The following is a 16,541-nucleotide window of genomic DNA, read 5'->3' as shown; positions in this document are numbered from 1 at the left end:
AGACTATATATGACTCCACCCCTCCAGCACACCCCAGCCTCCGCCTCCCTACTCACTGCACTGACTACAGGTACACATTGCACCTGTCGCAGTATAAATTATGGGCTAGTATCCAAAATAAGAGTACTTTCACCATTTCATTTTTCAAAAGCTAATAGTCGAATTGTTAGATAGATTGTTAGAAGATATTGTTTCAAGCACATTTGCGCCCATAACTGTTACGTATTAGTCAGTATCCATTAATTTGATGGCTTAATTGTTCTGAACAGATAAATATGGCTTATAATCATACTGTATAAAACTAGGTTATAATTAGCAGAAGAACGTCTGCTAAACATCTATGTGCATTTGGCGACATCTTGTGGCTGAAGATAGCAATGACACGAGATGGAAACTATCAGCAGATTTGGAAAAGTTTAGTACTGAAAAGGTTGGACAATTAATTGCTAAAAAATCTAATTGATAATTTTAATTGTAAAATAATAAATTAAGTGATTTATCAAGCAAAAAACCTTATACCAGCTTCTCAAATGTAAGGAACCTTAAACCAGTATGTAGATATATCATGAACACATTTAGTGAAATGCTGAAAAAAGGTGTAGAAAACATCTAAAATTGATCAAATTTGCAAGCAAAAATAGAAAAAAAATACTTTTAAAATATAAAACCTCATTTATTGTTTAATACATTGATACACATTCATCTTTATCATTTATTCCTTGACACACACTTCCATCTGGTGGCTGAAGAGGCTCACTGCAGCTTGTTGAGTCGATGCTCCATATTGAAACATGGCGGCCCGTTCATCTCTGATTGTGTTCTTCCAAGAGCTTAAATAAACTGAGGACAACTGAAGTGATACAGCCTCTGGGAAACAGACGAGGGAATAGTTCAACCGGGGGAAATATTAACACCAGAAGTCAGTCTGAGCGTTCCAGATTTAAGTTCAGGGGAGGCGGTTTCTCCTCCTCAGCGTTTCTTCCAGGTGAATTTCTTTCGTGCTCCCTCCTGACCTGGCTTCTTCCTCTCCCTCACTCTCGGGTCGGGGGTCAGCAGACCGGCTGGAAATAAAAACAAGAGACAAATGAAACAGGATGGAAAGAGGAGGGAATCATGAGACAAAGTGCACCTTAATGTCAATATTCACCGCTGGGTTACTTTTTGGATAGATGAGTTTTAATATTCTTTCTTTCAATGTTCTGTTCAGCTGCATCTTAGTCTGTCATTGTTATTTTATAACATAAATGCATTGTCTGCATTTCTTCTTGCGTGTTATCTTTCTGATACTAAAATAAGCCTCACCCAAAACTGAACTCTAGCTGCAGAATTTTCATAATGCATCTATATTATCGTCAACCGAGCAATAACTCAAACAGGGAACACACTGTGCAGCAGTGAGGTGCAGAGAACAGACAATACATGGCAGCTGATGGAACATTACTAAATCATAACCGCAAACCGTTTCAGGATGACGTCCCCAAAAATGTAATTGTATTACTATTTTTAAAAAAAAAGGATCACACTGGGAATTTTGCATGTTTTTCGTACATTAACTACAAACAGTGTACTGTGCACATTGCAAGTTTTTTAGATTTGCTGCATCCCAGTCAGTGATTGATTTAATATGGCTGCTGCTTGATGCCACCTCACCTTGCAACGGTAATCAATTCTTCACAAAATAAATAACTAAAAGATTATTGTGATGGATTACTCTGTTTCAAATAAGTGTCTGCGAGCTGTATTTCACAATCAGAACCTAATGGTTACTTGGAAGGTAGGGAATACTTATTATGGAAAATAAATCACTTAAAAATAAAAAAAAAAAACTATTATATAACACTTTTCTAAACAAAGTTATAAAGTGCTTTCAAAGTATTAAGGCAAAGTAAAAACAAGAAACGGAATCATAAAACAGGGACATAAAAATGATGTTACGAAAGAAACATTTAATGTGCACAAAGGCTTTCCTTTAAAATTATGTTTAAGAAGTGATTTAAAAAAAAAACATGTAAACCCCCCGCTGCAAATAGTAACGGCCCACCTTGTCTCATTGTCTCAACCTCTCTCTCAGACAGGAAGCTGAGCAGGGCTCTAGACACGGCGAGCCGCAGCGCCCCCGCCTGGCTGGACCGCCCGCCGCCGCTCACCGTGCACTCCAGCTCGAAGCGTCCCAGCATGCCCATGAACTGAAGCGGGAACATCAGCTGCTCCCTGAGAGTGGGATAAAAAGAGCAAAAGAAGAAAATGACCAGGAGATAATAAAAGAGGTGGAAGAATGAAGCGTGGTTGAATGGGCAGAGCAGAGAGTGTGTGCTATTTAACAGATAGTGGTATCAAACGGCAGAGGCTTAGCTAATTTAATGTCTGGTTGGATGACTTTTCAGACAAGCATAGAGGATCCCGGCACTGTGAAAAGCTTTCATTTACAATCTCACCACTGCATATTACAGACTAACTTCTGACTCAGCAGGAAAAGGATAAGATTGTGTGTGTGTGGGTGTGTGTGTGTGTGTGTGTGTGTGAAAAGAAAGTGTCTGTGTTATGGATGGTGTCTTCGGCTGAATGGCCTATGGCTGCTGACAAAGTCAATTGTCACCTCTCTGCTCCAAATACAGCCCGTCCTCACACTGCGTGACAACACCAGCTCTGGACATTCACACACACACGCACACACACACACTATCCTCACACACACTGACACACAACCACTCAACTGTGTAATTAACTCACTACAAGGAGATAAATAAAAAAAACGAGGCGATGCTGTGAAGAGCGAAAAAGCTGCTTTTTAATTTTTTTCCCCGAAGGGGAGGAAGTAAAACACATCAGGTCTTGCATTTTAAGGAAAATGGTATCTGTCTATGAATGACGCTGCAGGAGCCTGCGATGTGGAAAAGCATCTATTTGTTCCCAGTGGAAACACTCCCACAGCTGTCCTACCTGTCTTGCAGTATGGGGAAGTAGTGCAGGTAGTCTGCGCCGTTGATGGTGATGCGTCCGGAGCCGCAGTCTCGAAGAACCACAGAGGAGTTTGACGTCTTCCTCCGACCTGAGAGGAAAAACACACCTTTGTCTCCCATTTTCTTATCATTAAATACAATCAACAGCGGAGGAAACAGACTCCAAAAGCACTATTTATGCAGTTTGTCAAATGTTTTACATTAAAGCTGAAGGTTACGTTCCCTAACGTTACTCGGGCCTCTTTTTGGAAGAGGGCTGCTTGTCTTCTTCTTTTTCTTTAGGGTTTTACGGCAGTTGGCATCCTATGCGTTGCATTACTGCCTTCTACTGGTAATTACTTGTTATCTATTTATTTCATTTCATTATAGTATCATTTTCTAAGTAGTCCAGTGCCTTTCAAAAATGTAAATACACGTTTCCGTCCATTTACGGAAACCCCACTTTCAAGAACATGTTTGAACCTGACTTCCGTTGGTCCTAACTTAAGAGGGCTGCTCGTGTCTGTGTGCTGGTCTGATTGGCTAGATCATCCACACCTGATCCTCATCAGGTCATCAGAGACGCTGCATATAAGCTCGCAGAGCCAAGGCCCCAGCCCTTCCTCTGGCCACAGAGCTGCCTGTCGTGCTGGTTGAAGTAGAGAAAACTACTCCGTGTTGGTGGCTGTTAGTTGTTCATGTACTCTAGTTATGTGGCGCTTACAGGGAGGTCTGTGTATTTTTATTTGAGTCTGTAGTCACGGTTTCTATTTCGTTTTATGTAGCGTGGCTTGTTTGTTTTGGCCTTGGAGACCCTGCTGTTTTTCAGCTTCTACTTTTAGTTGTATTTACCATTTATCATTTTTGTTTGCCGTAAAATAAACCATAATTGTTACACTGCCTTGAAGTGTTGGTTTACTGGCGTTCTGGTTATTCTTGTCTTTAGAGGTTTAGGTAAATGTTTTATGTTCCTTCCTAAATTGTCCAAGACATAAACTTAAAGGTTGGAACACTGACCTTGGTGCCCAGAAATTGCAGCAAGGAGGTAAGATCTTAAAGTGCTCATATTATGCTTGTTTTCAGGTTCATAATTGGTTTTAGAGGTTATCAGAATAGGTTTACATGGTTTAATTTTCAAAAAACACCATGTTGTTGTACTGCACATTGCTGCAGCTCCTCTTTTCTCCTGGTGTGTTGAGCTCTCTGTTTTAGCTCCAGAGTGAGACATCTCACTTCTGGTCCTTCTTTGTTGGGAGTTGGTAAGGGAAAAAGCCAAAAAGCATAATATGAGCACTTTAAAAATTTCAGGTTTCAATACCAGGATAATATCAGTAATCCCATTGCTCCTTAGACCTGGATTTCTTGGCTAAATGGAGATTAAAGTTACATTTTTGGTGTTTGTATTATAGATTTGACCATTTCTTTCAGCTGGGATCTAGAAACAGTTCTACAACATTCAACAGGCAAAAAAAGCATGTGCACTTTTATCTTCCAAAAATGTTTGTAAATTAGACAAACGAGGAAGTAAATTTACCTTCGGCGGTGCTGAAGGCCACGCCCTTGTCATCTCGCTCCAGCATCGGCACCATTTGCTTGCTGGACAGGGCCTCGAGCTGCCGGCGGTAGCAAAGGACAAACTCCTGCTCGGTGGCGCAGTAGGGCATGGACAGCAGGCGCTCCATCAGCCGGATGAAGCGATCGTACTGAAGGAAACAACAAAAGTGTCAGTCTGCCCAACTCCACTGGCTGCATGTGAAAATCCTTCTTTAGAAAAAATTTGACCGACAAGAAGGGGAGGGCGCGAGAAAAGAAATGCACTCCTTACATCATGAGTGGAGATTGTCTCGACCAGCAACGCTTCCAGCTCCTCCTTTGTTAGCCACCTGCTTGTGCCCAGAGAGCTGATGAAGACAGATACACACACACACACAGACTTTTACATTTTCCAGTCCAAAATCAAAAGTGTAAGTGGTGAGGAAGACTGATCTGTTTACAGCTAAAGCTGGTTATTTGAGGTTAACCTGGCGTCAAACCTAGCGTTAAACCTAGTGTTAAAGCGTTAACATTTTTTCATATAATTAGGTAAGAGCATTGCAACAGCCATCAAAACTGACTGTAGTACCAGTGCCTGTGTGGACTGACAAACAAAACGTCACTAAAATGTCAACAGTTTGTAAAATCTTAAATTTTCCCAGGAGTGTTTTCCTACATATCAGTGTTCCCCTACTTACATCTGCTTGACGTCCTGGGAGAAGAGTCCCTTGGTTCTCAGACGATCTTGGTATTTCTCTATCTTCAGGGTTTTGCTGTACGTTTCCTAAAATGCACCAAAAACGCTCAACATTCAGGATCACCCATTCCTACTAGAGCTGTAACAATTCCAAATGTTGCTGTATAATTGTCTCAAATATTTGCATTTAAAATTGTCTTCCAAATTTAAAAACTTTTTTTTTTTAAAACAAGTTCAAGTTTTGAGTGAATTCCAGGATACATCTTTTAGTTATATCAGCGTCCTGTGACCCAGAAAATATAACAAGTACACTGCCTATGAAGTAAACCACGCCTCTTTATTAAAACATGTTCTAACTGTATCCTCCCTTTGTCATTTTTGTTGCTTTGAACATGTATAGGGTCAAGTGCCAACAATTGAAATAAATAGTCTGAATAATCACTTGTGGAATTACAATTTGGCATATCTCAACAAAATCGACAATTACCAGTCATACGCAAGACCTTAGCTAATGTTGGTATTTAATTGTGGATAAACAAAGAAACTGTGATTTTAAAAACTGTCAATTAGACATGTTACAGGCCTAATTCCCACACATCACAAAATGGCAGATTGCCACGGTGGGAGAATGTCAGGAGTGCACACCAGGAGAACTTTCCTGTCCTCAAACGAATGAACAAATTAAACACTTAATTGAAGATAAACGGCACCACTCGAAAGTATAATGTAAGCGTTTATTTTTAAAGTGCAGTTTCCTACTGATATTTTCTTTCAACTAACTTGTCTCTTTCGCAATATGTATATTGCACCAGTTGATATACGATAACAAAAACCCGAAATACCGTGCAGCCCTAAATTACAGTGGTTTGTCTGATCTGAACTATCGGAATATGACCATTTGATTTTTTTGTTTGGTAGGATAAAAGCAGAGATTGACTTGGTAAATATGGATGATGCTCAAAGACTGAGATGGCTGTTCACATATGAAACATGTAAATTAGCCAATTATCTAGATAAAGCTTGGGAGAAGAGGAAAAAAGCTCTTTATCGAGATGAATTGTAGATGAGAATTTGTTTGTGTGTGGTGTATGTGTGTACGTGTATATACATATATGTATGTGTATATGTATTCATGTATTTCTCCGAATGATTTGTATATGCGACAGGAAGATGTTTGTTAAATAAGTAAATTTGTGGTGTCTTGTAATCCCATGTGGGATGGGCCAAAATGTTTGGCATGACACAGAAATAAAACATAACTAACTGTACAACTTATGACTTAAGTTGTAGACACTGAAGTTCCAGAGACTTTATGGAGCATCGTCTGGATCTGTCTTATGGTGTCTTGTATGCCCATGACACATGACGCAATAATAAAAACTTCATCCATTCATGTGTTCACAGTTTCTGGACTAAATTGACCCAGACACCTGTGTCTGTATTTTGCCTGAAGCAAAGCTGGAAAGAAAAGCAAAAAAAAAAAACACAAAACTAAATAAATGACAGGACAGTTTCACTCGTCATTAGATCACTCTAGCGTTGGGAATAACCCGAGGGGGAGAGTGTCAAGGCGACAGGCGCAGAGAGACAGACGGGGGGGGGGCATGCCGGTCACGTCCCTGAGGCAGGCACCCCCACCTCAGCCACCCAGTGCCTGGGTGAGAACTCATTTCCCCGTCAATTATTCACCAGATGTTTTTTTTAATTCCTTCTTGATAGAGTGTGCCTAATCCGCTGCCACACCGACCAGCGACAGAGGGGCAGGAGGGAGGGGTGTACCAAAAAAAAGCATTAAGCAAAATCCAATTTTCTTTGCAAAGAAAAAAAAAAGTGTAATAGAAAATCAGAAAAAAGAGGAGGCAGGAGGAGCGGAGCGGGGCTTGCGCTACAAGTTTGCAAACACTGGGCCCGACAATGGCGAGGAATAATTTGCATGGATTGGCCAGATGAAAGAGGCCAGTATCTGGATTCATTTAAGTCAAAGTTGTTACAGAGACCGACAGCTAGCTCCACTCTTTCTATTCAATAAGTGGTCTTTATATGCAGAGAAAGGCCTTCAAGTTTAAGGCTATGAAAGGAAGACGCATTTAAATTCAACCAAAAGGCAACAATGAAGAAGCTCTCTGGTACAATATCTACTCCTGACTGTCGTGTGTTTATTCGGTATGCAGGTGTAGACGGGGTTAAAGTGAAGGGGGAAGGTGTGTTTGCAGGTTCCCCAGGGTTATGGCCATAAAAGGGCTCAGTGGAGCAGTGAGCAGGTTAATGTGCCACGCTGGCTGAGCCCAACAACAGCCAGAGGAGAGCAGCCGAGCAGGAAGGCTGCTTTTCACGCCACTGCCCCCTCCTGGCAACACTCCTGAGGTGTGTGTGTGTGTGTGTGTGTGTGTGTGTGTGTGTGTGTGTGTGTGTGTGTGTGTGTGTGTGTGTGTGTGTGTGTGTGTGTGTGTGTGTGTGTGTGTGTGTGTGTGTGTGGGCTGGTTGCTGAAATGGACACAAGATGGGAAGGATTTAAGAAAAGAAGAGGAACAGTGGAAGAAGAGGAAACAAGACAGCAAAGAGAAGAGGAAAAAAAACACAAGGGTAAAAGGGAGTTATTGAGCCTGCGATCATGCCGACAGGCAGCACGAGCTCTCAGACATGTCTGACATACCTATTTAAACCAACAGCAGGGGGTGCAGATTGCTGCTACAGGGCAAAACCGTGTGCGTGTGTGTGTGTGTAAGAAGTGTGAGCTTGGCCCAATATTCAGAAATCACACCTCTCTGTGCGTTTTAGATACAGACACACGCCTCTCATGCGTGAAACGTCTGAACAAGGTGAGCAGCAGACGGGAAGGTAACAGTTGAGCGTGTGGAGACAACAAAAGGTGGAGGAGGAAGCGGAAGAACGAGGAGGTCTGCTCAGAGGTGAATGGTGTAGCAGCTTCCCCCTCCTCCTCCTGTCAAGGACCCTCTCTGCCCCACCCTGCCTCCCCCCTAAATCCCCCATGGAGGAGTCGCTCCCCGTGGCGGGACAAAGCCTGACAAGCCAGACGTGCCACACCTCAAATAATTTTAAATCCGGACACAAAAACACACTGTACATTGTTTATTTTTCTCCATCTCACCCAAAACCTCACTGCACGTTTTTTTTTTTTTTAGGTTTTATTAATGGGACGTCAAAGGTTTTGGGACCTTAAATACATTTTCTGTTCAATTCCCTTTTTCATTTCTTATTATTTATACATTCAAATAGCAAAATTAAACATCTTTAAATATTCTCAACACAGTAAGAGGGCCGGTGTTGCCCAACATTTTGGTGCCCCCTCTTGGTTCTTTTTGTTTTGTTTCTTTTAAAGCACCACAGACATTTTCTTCTTTAAATGTGAAAACAATATGTAATCTTACAAATAACCCCTTTTTCCTATCAGCTGCCTCGTGTTCCCTCTTTTACCCTTTCCATTCATCTCTCATGTATGTATTGTATCACAATAAAAAAGAAAAGATAATGATTTGTGTCAAGACGTTCCATCCATCGGTTGATATATTGTTATTGGATTTTTTTTTTATTTATTTATTTATTTTTTTTTAAAACTCAAAAAATCCAGTATCAGTCGGGCTATTAGAGATACTATTAAACATTTAAAATACATATTCCTGCACGAGCGCTGCCGTTAGTTTTGGTTCCGTCTGGCGAGGTTTTGAGTTCTCTTTGAATTGGCCCATAATATTGGTCATGCCTGATTTTGAAATATTAAACAATTTCAGCTCACTGTTGACTGGCTCTGGAGCACATGCAGATGCAGGTATTCCTGAGAGAATCAGCCTTTAAACCGGACTACCTTTGACGCCCGCCCCCCTCCCTCCCTCCCTCCCTCCCTCCCTCCCTCCACCACACCTTCCTCTAATCTCCCACCTCTCTTTCACCCCGGCTCTATTCAGCCGCAGCTCTCCGTGTGGAAAAGAGGATCTAACGTTGAATCTCCTCAGGGACCGCACAGCCTTCCCTCAACTCACTCTGTCTGACTAGCATACGACCCGAGGGTGCAGGGGGAGGGGAGGGGAGGGGGCGGGCAGGTGAGGAAGAACCAGGGACTTGAGCTGGATGAAGATTTACCTCCACCTCGCATAAAAACCCGACAGTGCTGCGGTACTCACATGCATCAGGGAGTAGTAGGACTGTTTGCCGGTGTAAAACAGGAAGTGGAACGGCCGCCCATCTGCTCCCCACTGGATAGCTTTAAAGACAGGACAGACAATCAGTTTACACTATACTCACGATTCTGGAAACATTTATAATTTTTTAAAAAAGTAATCAAGTGCACAGATTACATACCTCTCTGCCTCGGAAATATTTCCTCTGGATGCTGGAAATAAAAACAGCAGATTATTACATTATATCTAAAGAGAATACGATACAAATATTTTGTCATTTTAGGTCAGTGGGTCCAGCTGATATATATGCAAATATTGGCATAGATATTCCAAATATTTATGAAATGTACGATCTATTTAATATCCAGCATTCATGTATTTATGTAATTTAACTCCCTGTCCATTTCATGGTGTTTTATTTGTTTGTAATTTCTATATTTGCAGAGTAAAAACGTTAAATATGAGCTTAAATTGGACCAATCCATCTCCATTTTTCAAGCTTTTCTTCTACACTGATTTACATGCAAAGTAAAACATTATTAATATTATTTGGCACCTAAAGCAGAAAAAGTAGTTTGTGATCCCTTTAGATTTATCTTCGGACTCCTTGGGGGGGTTCCGATACCCAGGTTGGGAACCAAAGTGGCATTTTCTTGTCTTGTTTTATTACGGAAGTGAATGGAAACGACATATGATGTGAGAAAGTCGCCGAATGGCACACAGGTTACACCACCCAATAAAAGTAAGATCAGTTTGATAGGACTTTATATCATTAGAAACTTAAGAATTCACAGCCTTTAAACTTCCATGTCAGCCATACACATGGTAGGACAGTGAAGTTTATACGAGTCTAACCCACACAGACGTACTGTACCTTCATTAGGGGCCGGGCTTTCTTCTCAAACAGGCCGGAGGGGAAGAGGTAGGCTATACTCCTCTGTGGGTGAGAGAAGAAAATAAATGAATAAATAACAGGAAGGGAAATGGCAGTTTGAGAAATGGCAGATCATGACAACGCTGACATGTCCAAGCAACGGAGGTCACACCCACGGACGACAGTGAGAGTGACAGAAGAAGAGGCATGCAAGCTGCTTGCGGGTTCAAGGAAAGGCGAGCGTGATGTGTGTGTGTTTGTGGGTGAGTGTGTGTGTGTGTGTGTTTGGGTTTGTGTGTTGCTGTAGAGTTAGAGGAGAAAACAAGCAAAAAAAGGCACAAGTTTCTGGCCTGGGTGACAGTGAGCAGAGGACACTGTGGACATCCAAGAGTTCACTCCAAGTTCATCCTCTGCTCTGTGTGTGTGTATGCGTTATTAGCAGGGCTACAGATGGCACTGTAAGTTTGTGTGTGTGAGAGAAGAGAGGGAGACAGAAAGTGTGCTGGCCCCGCCACACTTATCGAGACAGTCTGTTCATCTCTCTCTCTTCCTCCATCCCGCCATCTCTCCACTCCTTTTCCTCCTCTATGTCGGTTCAATTAGTGAGGCAGCAGGTGCTGCACAGAGGGAGCAGGTTGCTGCCTTTAAGGTTGTCAAAACGACGGAAAGCAGGAAGAAAGGGGCTGGTCGAGAGAAGTGTTTGTTTGTGTGTGTGTGTGTGTGTGTGTGTGTGTGTGTGTGTGTGTGTGTGTGAGCGTGGGAGAAACAGGAAGAGGAAGAGAAGTTAAAGGGTAAAAAGTAAAAGAGGAAAAGGGAAAGACAGGCAGAGAGACGCAGGGAACAGATGAAGACACCCGTGTGTGTCCCCCGAGCCTCAGCACAGTATGACAGAGATCCCCGAGGGAGCAGAGACGGAGAGACAGAGGCAGAAAGAGTCCAACCGCCTCCTGTAGAAACCGAGCAGTGCCACGTCTCAGGAGGGTGTTGAATTTTTACAAATTTCAACGACATGGTGAAATCAATCGTGCCAAATTTTGAACAAGCCCAGGGACAAAATCAAAACTGTCACCCGTGACCAAATGAAGTGGGATACAAAGCCTCAACAGGCCAGCAACAAAAATCCAGCTAGATGGCCTGAGGAGCTTTTTAAAAGCTACAAAACCACATTTTTCTTTCCAGAAGTGCTGAAATGATTAGTCGATAAGTCCTATTTTTGCTTGGTGAATGACTAAAAAAATTCTTATAAAATTGTTAATAATTTATTTTTTCTTGACTGCCTTATGAAATAATTAGTTCATAGTTTTAAATCAGATCAGATTAAGAGAAAAACAAATGACAGACATTTTTGGTTCGTCTATTTTCTGACATTTTACAAACGGAACGATTTATTAATAATCTCAATAATAGTCAACTGACTAATTAATGATGACAATCTTTAGCTGCAGGTAGGCGTATGCATGCACATCCAAACCACAGAGGGCAGGTGCCGAGTCGAAACAAATAAATAGCTTGCACACGGCAGGGCTCCAATGTCAATGTCAATCTGTAGTTGCAACCCTAAATTCCTGTGTTCATTTAGATGTTGCTCTCTGAGTCTGACGCAAGACAGTTTATAATAGCGCACAACTAACGATTAGTGTCATTGTCGATTCTTCTGTCAAGTACTGTTTCTGTGAATTCATTTTTTACTTTACAGAATGTCGTAAAAAAAAAAAAAAGTGAAAAATGTCGGACAGTATTTTCCAGAGACAAGCTGGCATCTTGAAATGTCCTGTTTAGTTTCGACAAGCAGTCCAAAATAGGGCTGCAGGATATGAGGATGGATGCAAATGATACCTTTTGTATCATCATTCTCATTTTCTTTGAAAAACATTAAAACTACAAACATTTAAATGATTATAGTGTGATTTGTTGCGAGGATCTGTACCAAACAAAGATGTTTTCTTGAGTCTGTAGGATAGGATTTATAGGCCGGGACGTCTCTGCAGCACCACAATACTTCATTCAGAATGGTTTGACCCATATTTTGCCTTTGACAAACATTGCACCCCCATATGATTTGGATATTGCACTAGTCCATATTGCGATTTCGATAAAATTGAGATTCATTGTGCAGCCTTAGTCCAAAACTCAAAAGATATTTCATTTACAATGATATTAAACAGAAAGGACGTAAACAATTAATCAATCATCAAAACTGTTGATTTATTTTCTGTCAATGAACTGATCAGTTAATCAACCAATTGTAAAATGTTAAAAAAGGTTTTTGCACCTTTTTTTTTTTTTTTTGCACAATGGTTTTTGAAAGAAAGCTGACTGGAAGTCTAACTGTGGCTCAAACTAATCACTGGGTACTAGCAGTCCCACCAAAGGGTATTTTTTGAATTTTTTTTAAAAAAAAAAGGCTTAATAAAACAATAGAAGTTTTTGAAAGTCCTGTATAATTCAAAATGTTGTTTTCAAATATATTTCAGTCATAAGAGATATTTATGGGTCTGTGGTCAGTCTTCATTTTTAAACATCCTCTTGAGTTTTCCTGGGTCTTTATCACCGTCACACCTGAAGAGTCTGGACTCCAAACCTGGGCTGAGGGATTTATCAGGTGCCTCTCTCCGCACCTCTCCAGTCCTCCCAAATGTTCCCCTTTTCCCTCCACACATTTAAGTTTGGGATGCTAGCCATCGCTTTGGCTTTCACAGCCTGGCGCCAACAGCTCTCTTCATTATTTGTGAGGGACACTGGGGACTGGGTGAGGGAAAGTGAGAAATCAAGCTAAATGGTTGGAGCAGTGAGAGCTTATGTGTTTGCCAAAATCTGGAATAAGCATGCGGGTGTGCGTTTGAGGGCGTTGCTAATATCCCTGACGCAGCGGATTAGCCAGAGGTGGCCCCACCTGCCGGCTGCTGGTGGAGCACCGACTGCTAATGAAGACGATGATGTGAAGAGACCACAGAGCTTTAAAACACAACACCTCTCCAGCCTGAAAGAGGCAGCCTAATCATTGTTTCAAATGCTTTAACTACTTGTGGCTTTTAAACTCGGTCTCATGAGAGGAGGCTATCTGGGGCATCTGTCTGACTGTCCACCAAAACAGTTGTAAAAACTGTTTGTAGACATGTTTTTCTGGGACTGAACATTTTAATTCCTGCCTGTCAACATCAACTGCTCCGGAGCTCAACAAACAAATGGGCTCTGTCAGACTTTTGGCGCGTCTCTAATTCAACAATAGCAACAAATCCTGCTCACCATAAAAATGTTTCTTATTGTCAACAATTTCCATGAAAAGACCAACAATGCATCAGTTCATGTCTAAATACTTCCAAACTTTCCCATCCTGTCTGTGTCATTCAGCCACAAACCCATTGCTTACTATGATAAATATAAATAGGCCACAAATATATCGTTAAAAAAGGCTAAAACAGCGGGGCACTGCTGTATTTGGAAAAGTTGTACTCAAACAGGAGTAAATAGTGTTCTTGGGGACTATTTTCAGTGGCGGATCAATCCACATGTGGTGCTTTAGTGAGTATTTCCAGCAGCAGCACGGTGTATGTGAGATCAAAATAAACTACAGTGTGTGTGTGTGTGTGTGTGTGTGTGTGTGTGTGTGTGTGTGTGATCACCGTAATGAAGGAACATGTCACCCAGTGACACAGCATGGTTCACTGATGTGTTTTTAATAGTTTTGGACAACAATGGTTGGGTTAGTTTTGGTCTTTTCTAGGGGTGCACAATTCAGAAAATGTCACGATTCAATATCGATTTTTAGGCTCAAGATTCGATTCAAAAAACAATTCTCGATTAAAAACAACAATTCACGGGCGCCCGGATAGCTCAGTTGGTAGAGCAGGCGCCCATATATATTGCCTGCATGCATGCAGTAAAGCACAATGCACTCTGTCTCTTACATCTACGTCCTCCTGGGTGAAGTTCTCGGGGTCTTCTCCCATCATGTTTGCCAGGTGCCGTTTCCCAATGTTAAACTCCTCCACCTGCTTCTGGATGAACTCCATCGTGAACTTCTCTGGTCCTGCAGCCGCCAGGTTCTTTCTGTGGAGGGCAGAGCTCACACATATCTGCCTGCTCAGGACCTGAGGAGGAGGACAGCTGGAGCTATTATGAAATATGTAACATTACGCAAACTATGCTTACTTGCTAAATATGTGGAGCAGCATCCAGCCGAACTTTAGTTAGGAGTTCACTTATTCAAATTAAGATAATTTAAAGTCTATAGCACCATAATAAAGCTAAATGCAACGTCGGTTGACTGTTATTTCACTTATCCGTCAAGCAGTTTCGGCTAGCAGAAGCTGCAAGAGGATGCTAACTCAAGGACGTCAGTGTTTGTGCATTGTAGTCAATTTCCATGCGTTCACGTTTGTTTAACATACATATCTTGTTAGTTTATCGAAGTAAAAATCGCACGTTACCTGTCGGCTTAACTGCGACGTGACTGTGTTTAAACTCGAGCTGCAATTCCCACATTTCCCGAAAATCGATCCCACGGTTCGCACACAGGACGCCGCCATGATTACTGACGACGATGACATCGAGGGCGGAAGTTCTCTGACGTCAGAGACACGTGTCATGAATTGTAAAATACAAATTAAAACAAATATTTTGAAAATATAGCCAGAATTCACCAGACAATCATTGTTCATAACCTAGTAACTATTTTTTTTTATTGATTCATTAAAACTGTTATTATTCATGCAATACAAAATGCACCAAAATTAAATGTTTTCACAGCTTTTTAAAATAAAGCAAAACATAGCTTTGGCATCAGTGTTTAGTAGTCTATATTATACTCATAGACTCTTAATATTATTAATATTTACAGTCCATTGTTATACTGCTGCACTAAACTAATACACTATTATATTTCTATTTTGCTATATTAATACAGACAACACTAAGTGTCACAGTACATATTATTCACAAACTGTTTACATGTATGCTAGACTACTGGACTGCTATTAATCATACCGTGTAATCTTATTTCTCCTCTAAGGATCAATAAAGGCTTAGCTTATACAATGCTGTATGTTTTTACAGTAAGTGTTCTTTAATGACAGTGGAAAATGGACTAATTCCAAACCCACACCATCATAAACAAAGTTTTTACACATCCACTTCCATTATGCCACTATATGGCCAGGGGCTTGAAAGTGTTTTTAAGAGTAATATTCTTTATAAAACCTCTCTTTAAAACAAAAACAAAAAAAATGACAAGAAAAAGAAGAGAAGGATAATCTAAGCCACATGACAACAGACCACACCATTTTAAAAATCTGCCTCAAAAGATAAATGAGGAAATAGAAAATGTGTAAAGGACAGAACATTATAAAAGAATTGAGTATAGTCACTTACATTGGCTGCTTCAATTACGCAGCTTTTTTTTTTATCATCTCTTAGACATCAGTCCCCATCCCAACGTCACAGCTCATTGAAAACTTGTGTTGTTCAGTCTGATTATGGAAATTCAAAACATGCTGGCCACATGGTGCAGTTAAAAGCTAAATCTCTACTTAAACTATTCCTCATGTCCTTTTCTTTTGAGGGTGTAAGTCAACGCCATCCATTGCCTAAATCTTGAATGCTAAAACTACTTAAAACTTATTTGTGTGCAGGTTAAAAATGACTAAATTCACTTGTCACTTTCACTACTTTACTATCAGAAATGTGCAGAAAAAGATCATTAAACAAAAGTATGTTGACTGTTTAATTTTATTGCATTATTCAGAGACCAGTGACTTTATTTAGATGTTAGAAGTTCAATGACAATTTAGTGTTTTTCTCCCAACATTTCAGACATTGACACCAATTGACACAATCACCATGTCAGGCGGCAGGTTCTTTTTTTGCGTACAAACAATTCCTACTAACGCACAACTATGTGTGTTTTACTTTGACCACAGAGACCCAACAATATTGCATTTGTGAGGCTCTGATGCCCTGTCCGGTTTAATGCGAACTGCATGTGAGCACCATCTGTCTTACATGTAAAAATCACTGACAATTGAGGGGTACTGTATATGGAACGCAGGATTTAAAGTAGTGGATCCACATAAGTTGTCAGAAATAACACAATGAAAAATGCTCCGTCACCATCTGCCAAACACGCTGGCAAGGCTACACATAAAACAGATTGTTTTGCATATGTGGTGCAGTCGGTGCTCGGCAGTGCAGAGATGGATTAACACAGCATTTTGTAGGGATTCCTTAAATAGATGAGCACAAGCTGCCACCTTTGCCAAACTTCTCTTCATTCCTCCATGGAGCGATGATTCAGGGATTTTTAGTAACATCTTCTGTACAACCACAGTTTTCCCATTCTTAATGCTGCAGCAGGAGGTCAAGCG

The 16,541-nt window shown here is 41.0% G+C and overlaps 1 protein-coding gene across 1 annotated transcript; it reads right to left on the bottom strand.

The window, feature by feature from the left end:
- Nucleotides 1-657: 657 nt before the first annotated feature.
- Nucleotides 658-14,739, bottom strand: mrps9 (mitochondrial ribosomal protein S9). Its single transcript, XM_031291759.2, has 11 exons — nucleotides 14,610-14,739; nucleotides 14,088-14,270; nucleotides 10,180-10,242; nucleotides 9,487-9,517; nucleotides 9,309-9,388; nucleotides 5,171-5,256; nucleotides 4,765-4,840; nucleotides 4,474-4,642; nucleotides 2,941-3,049; nucleotides 2,042-2,211; nucleotides 658-1,061 (listed from the first exon to the last, which is right to left on the bottom strand). The coding sequence occupies exons 1-11, from the start codon at nucleotides 14,727-14,729 to the stop codon at nucleotides 970-972; spliced, it is 1,179 nt and encodes a 392-aa protein (XP_031147619.1). The 5' UTR covers nucleotides 14,730-14,739; the 3' UTR covers nucleotides 658-969.
- Nucleotides 14,740-16,541: the final 1,802 nt, after the last annotated feature.

This window comes from Sander lucioperca, chromosome 24 (assembly GCF_008315115.2).
Source record: "Sander lucioperca isolate FBNREF2018 chromosome 24, SLUC_FBN_1.2, whole genome shotgun sequence".
In the NCBI taxonomy this organism is placed as follows: domain Eukaryota; kingdom Metazoa; phylum Chordata; class Actinopteri; order Perciformes; family Percidae; genus Sander; species Sander lucioperca.
The sequence above is the reverse complement of the archived record's forward strand: the minus strand, read 5'-3'. Positions and strand labels throughout refer to the sequence as shown.

Excerpts from the sequence above, each read along its gene's own strand:
- mrps9 (XM_031291759.2), bottom strand. The coding sequence starts at position 14,729 with ATGTCATCGTCGTCAGTAATCATGGCGGCGTCCTGTGTGCGAACCGTG. Across the intron at positions 9,518-10,179 it reads AAGCCCGGCCCCTAATGAAG|CATCCAGAGGAAATATTTCC; the intron begins GTACAGTACGTC and ends TTTTATTTCCAG. Across the intron at positions 1,062-2,041 it reads GGTTGAGACAATGAGACAAG|CCGGTCTGCTGACCCCCGAC; the intron begins GTGGGCCGTTAC and ends TTTTATTTCCAG.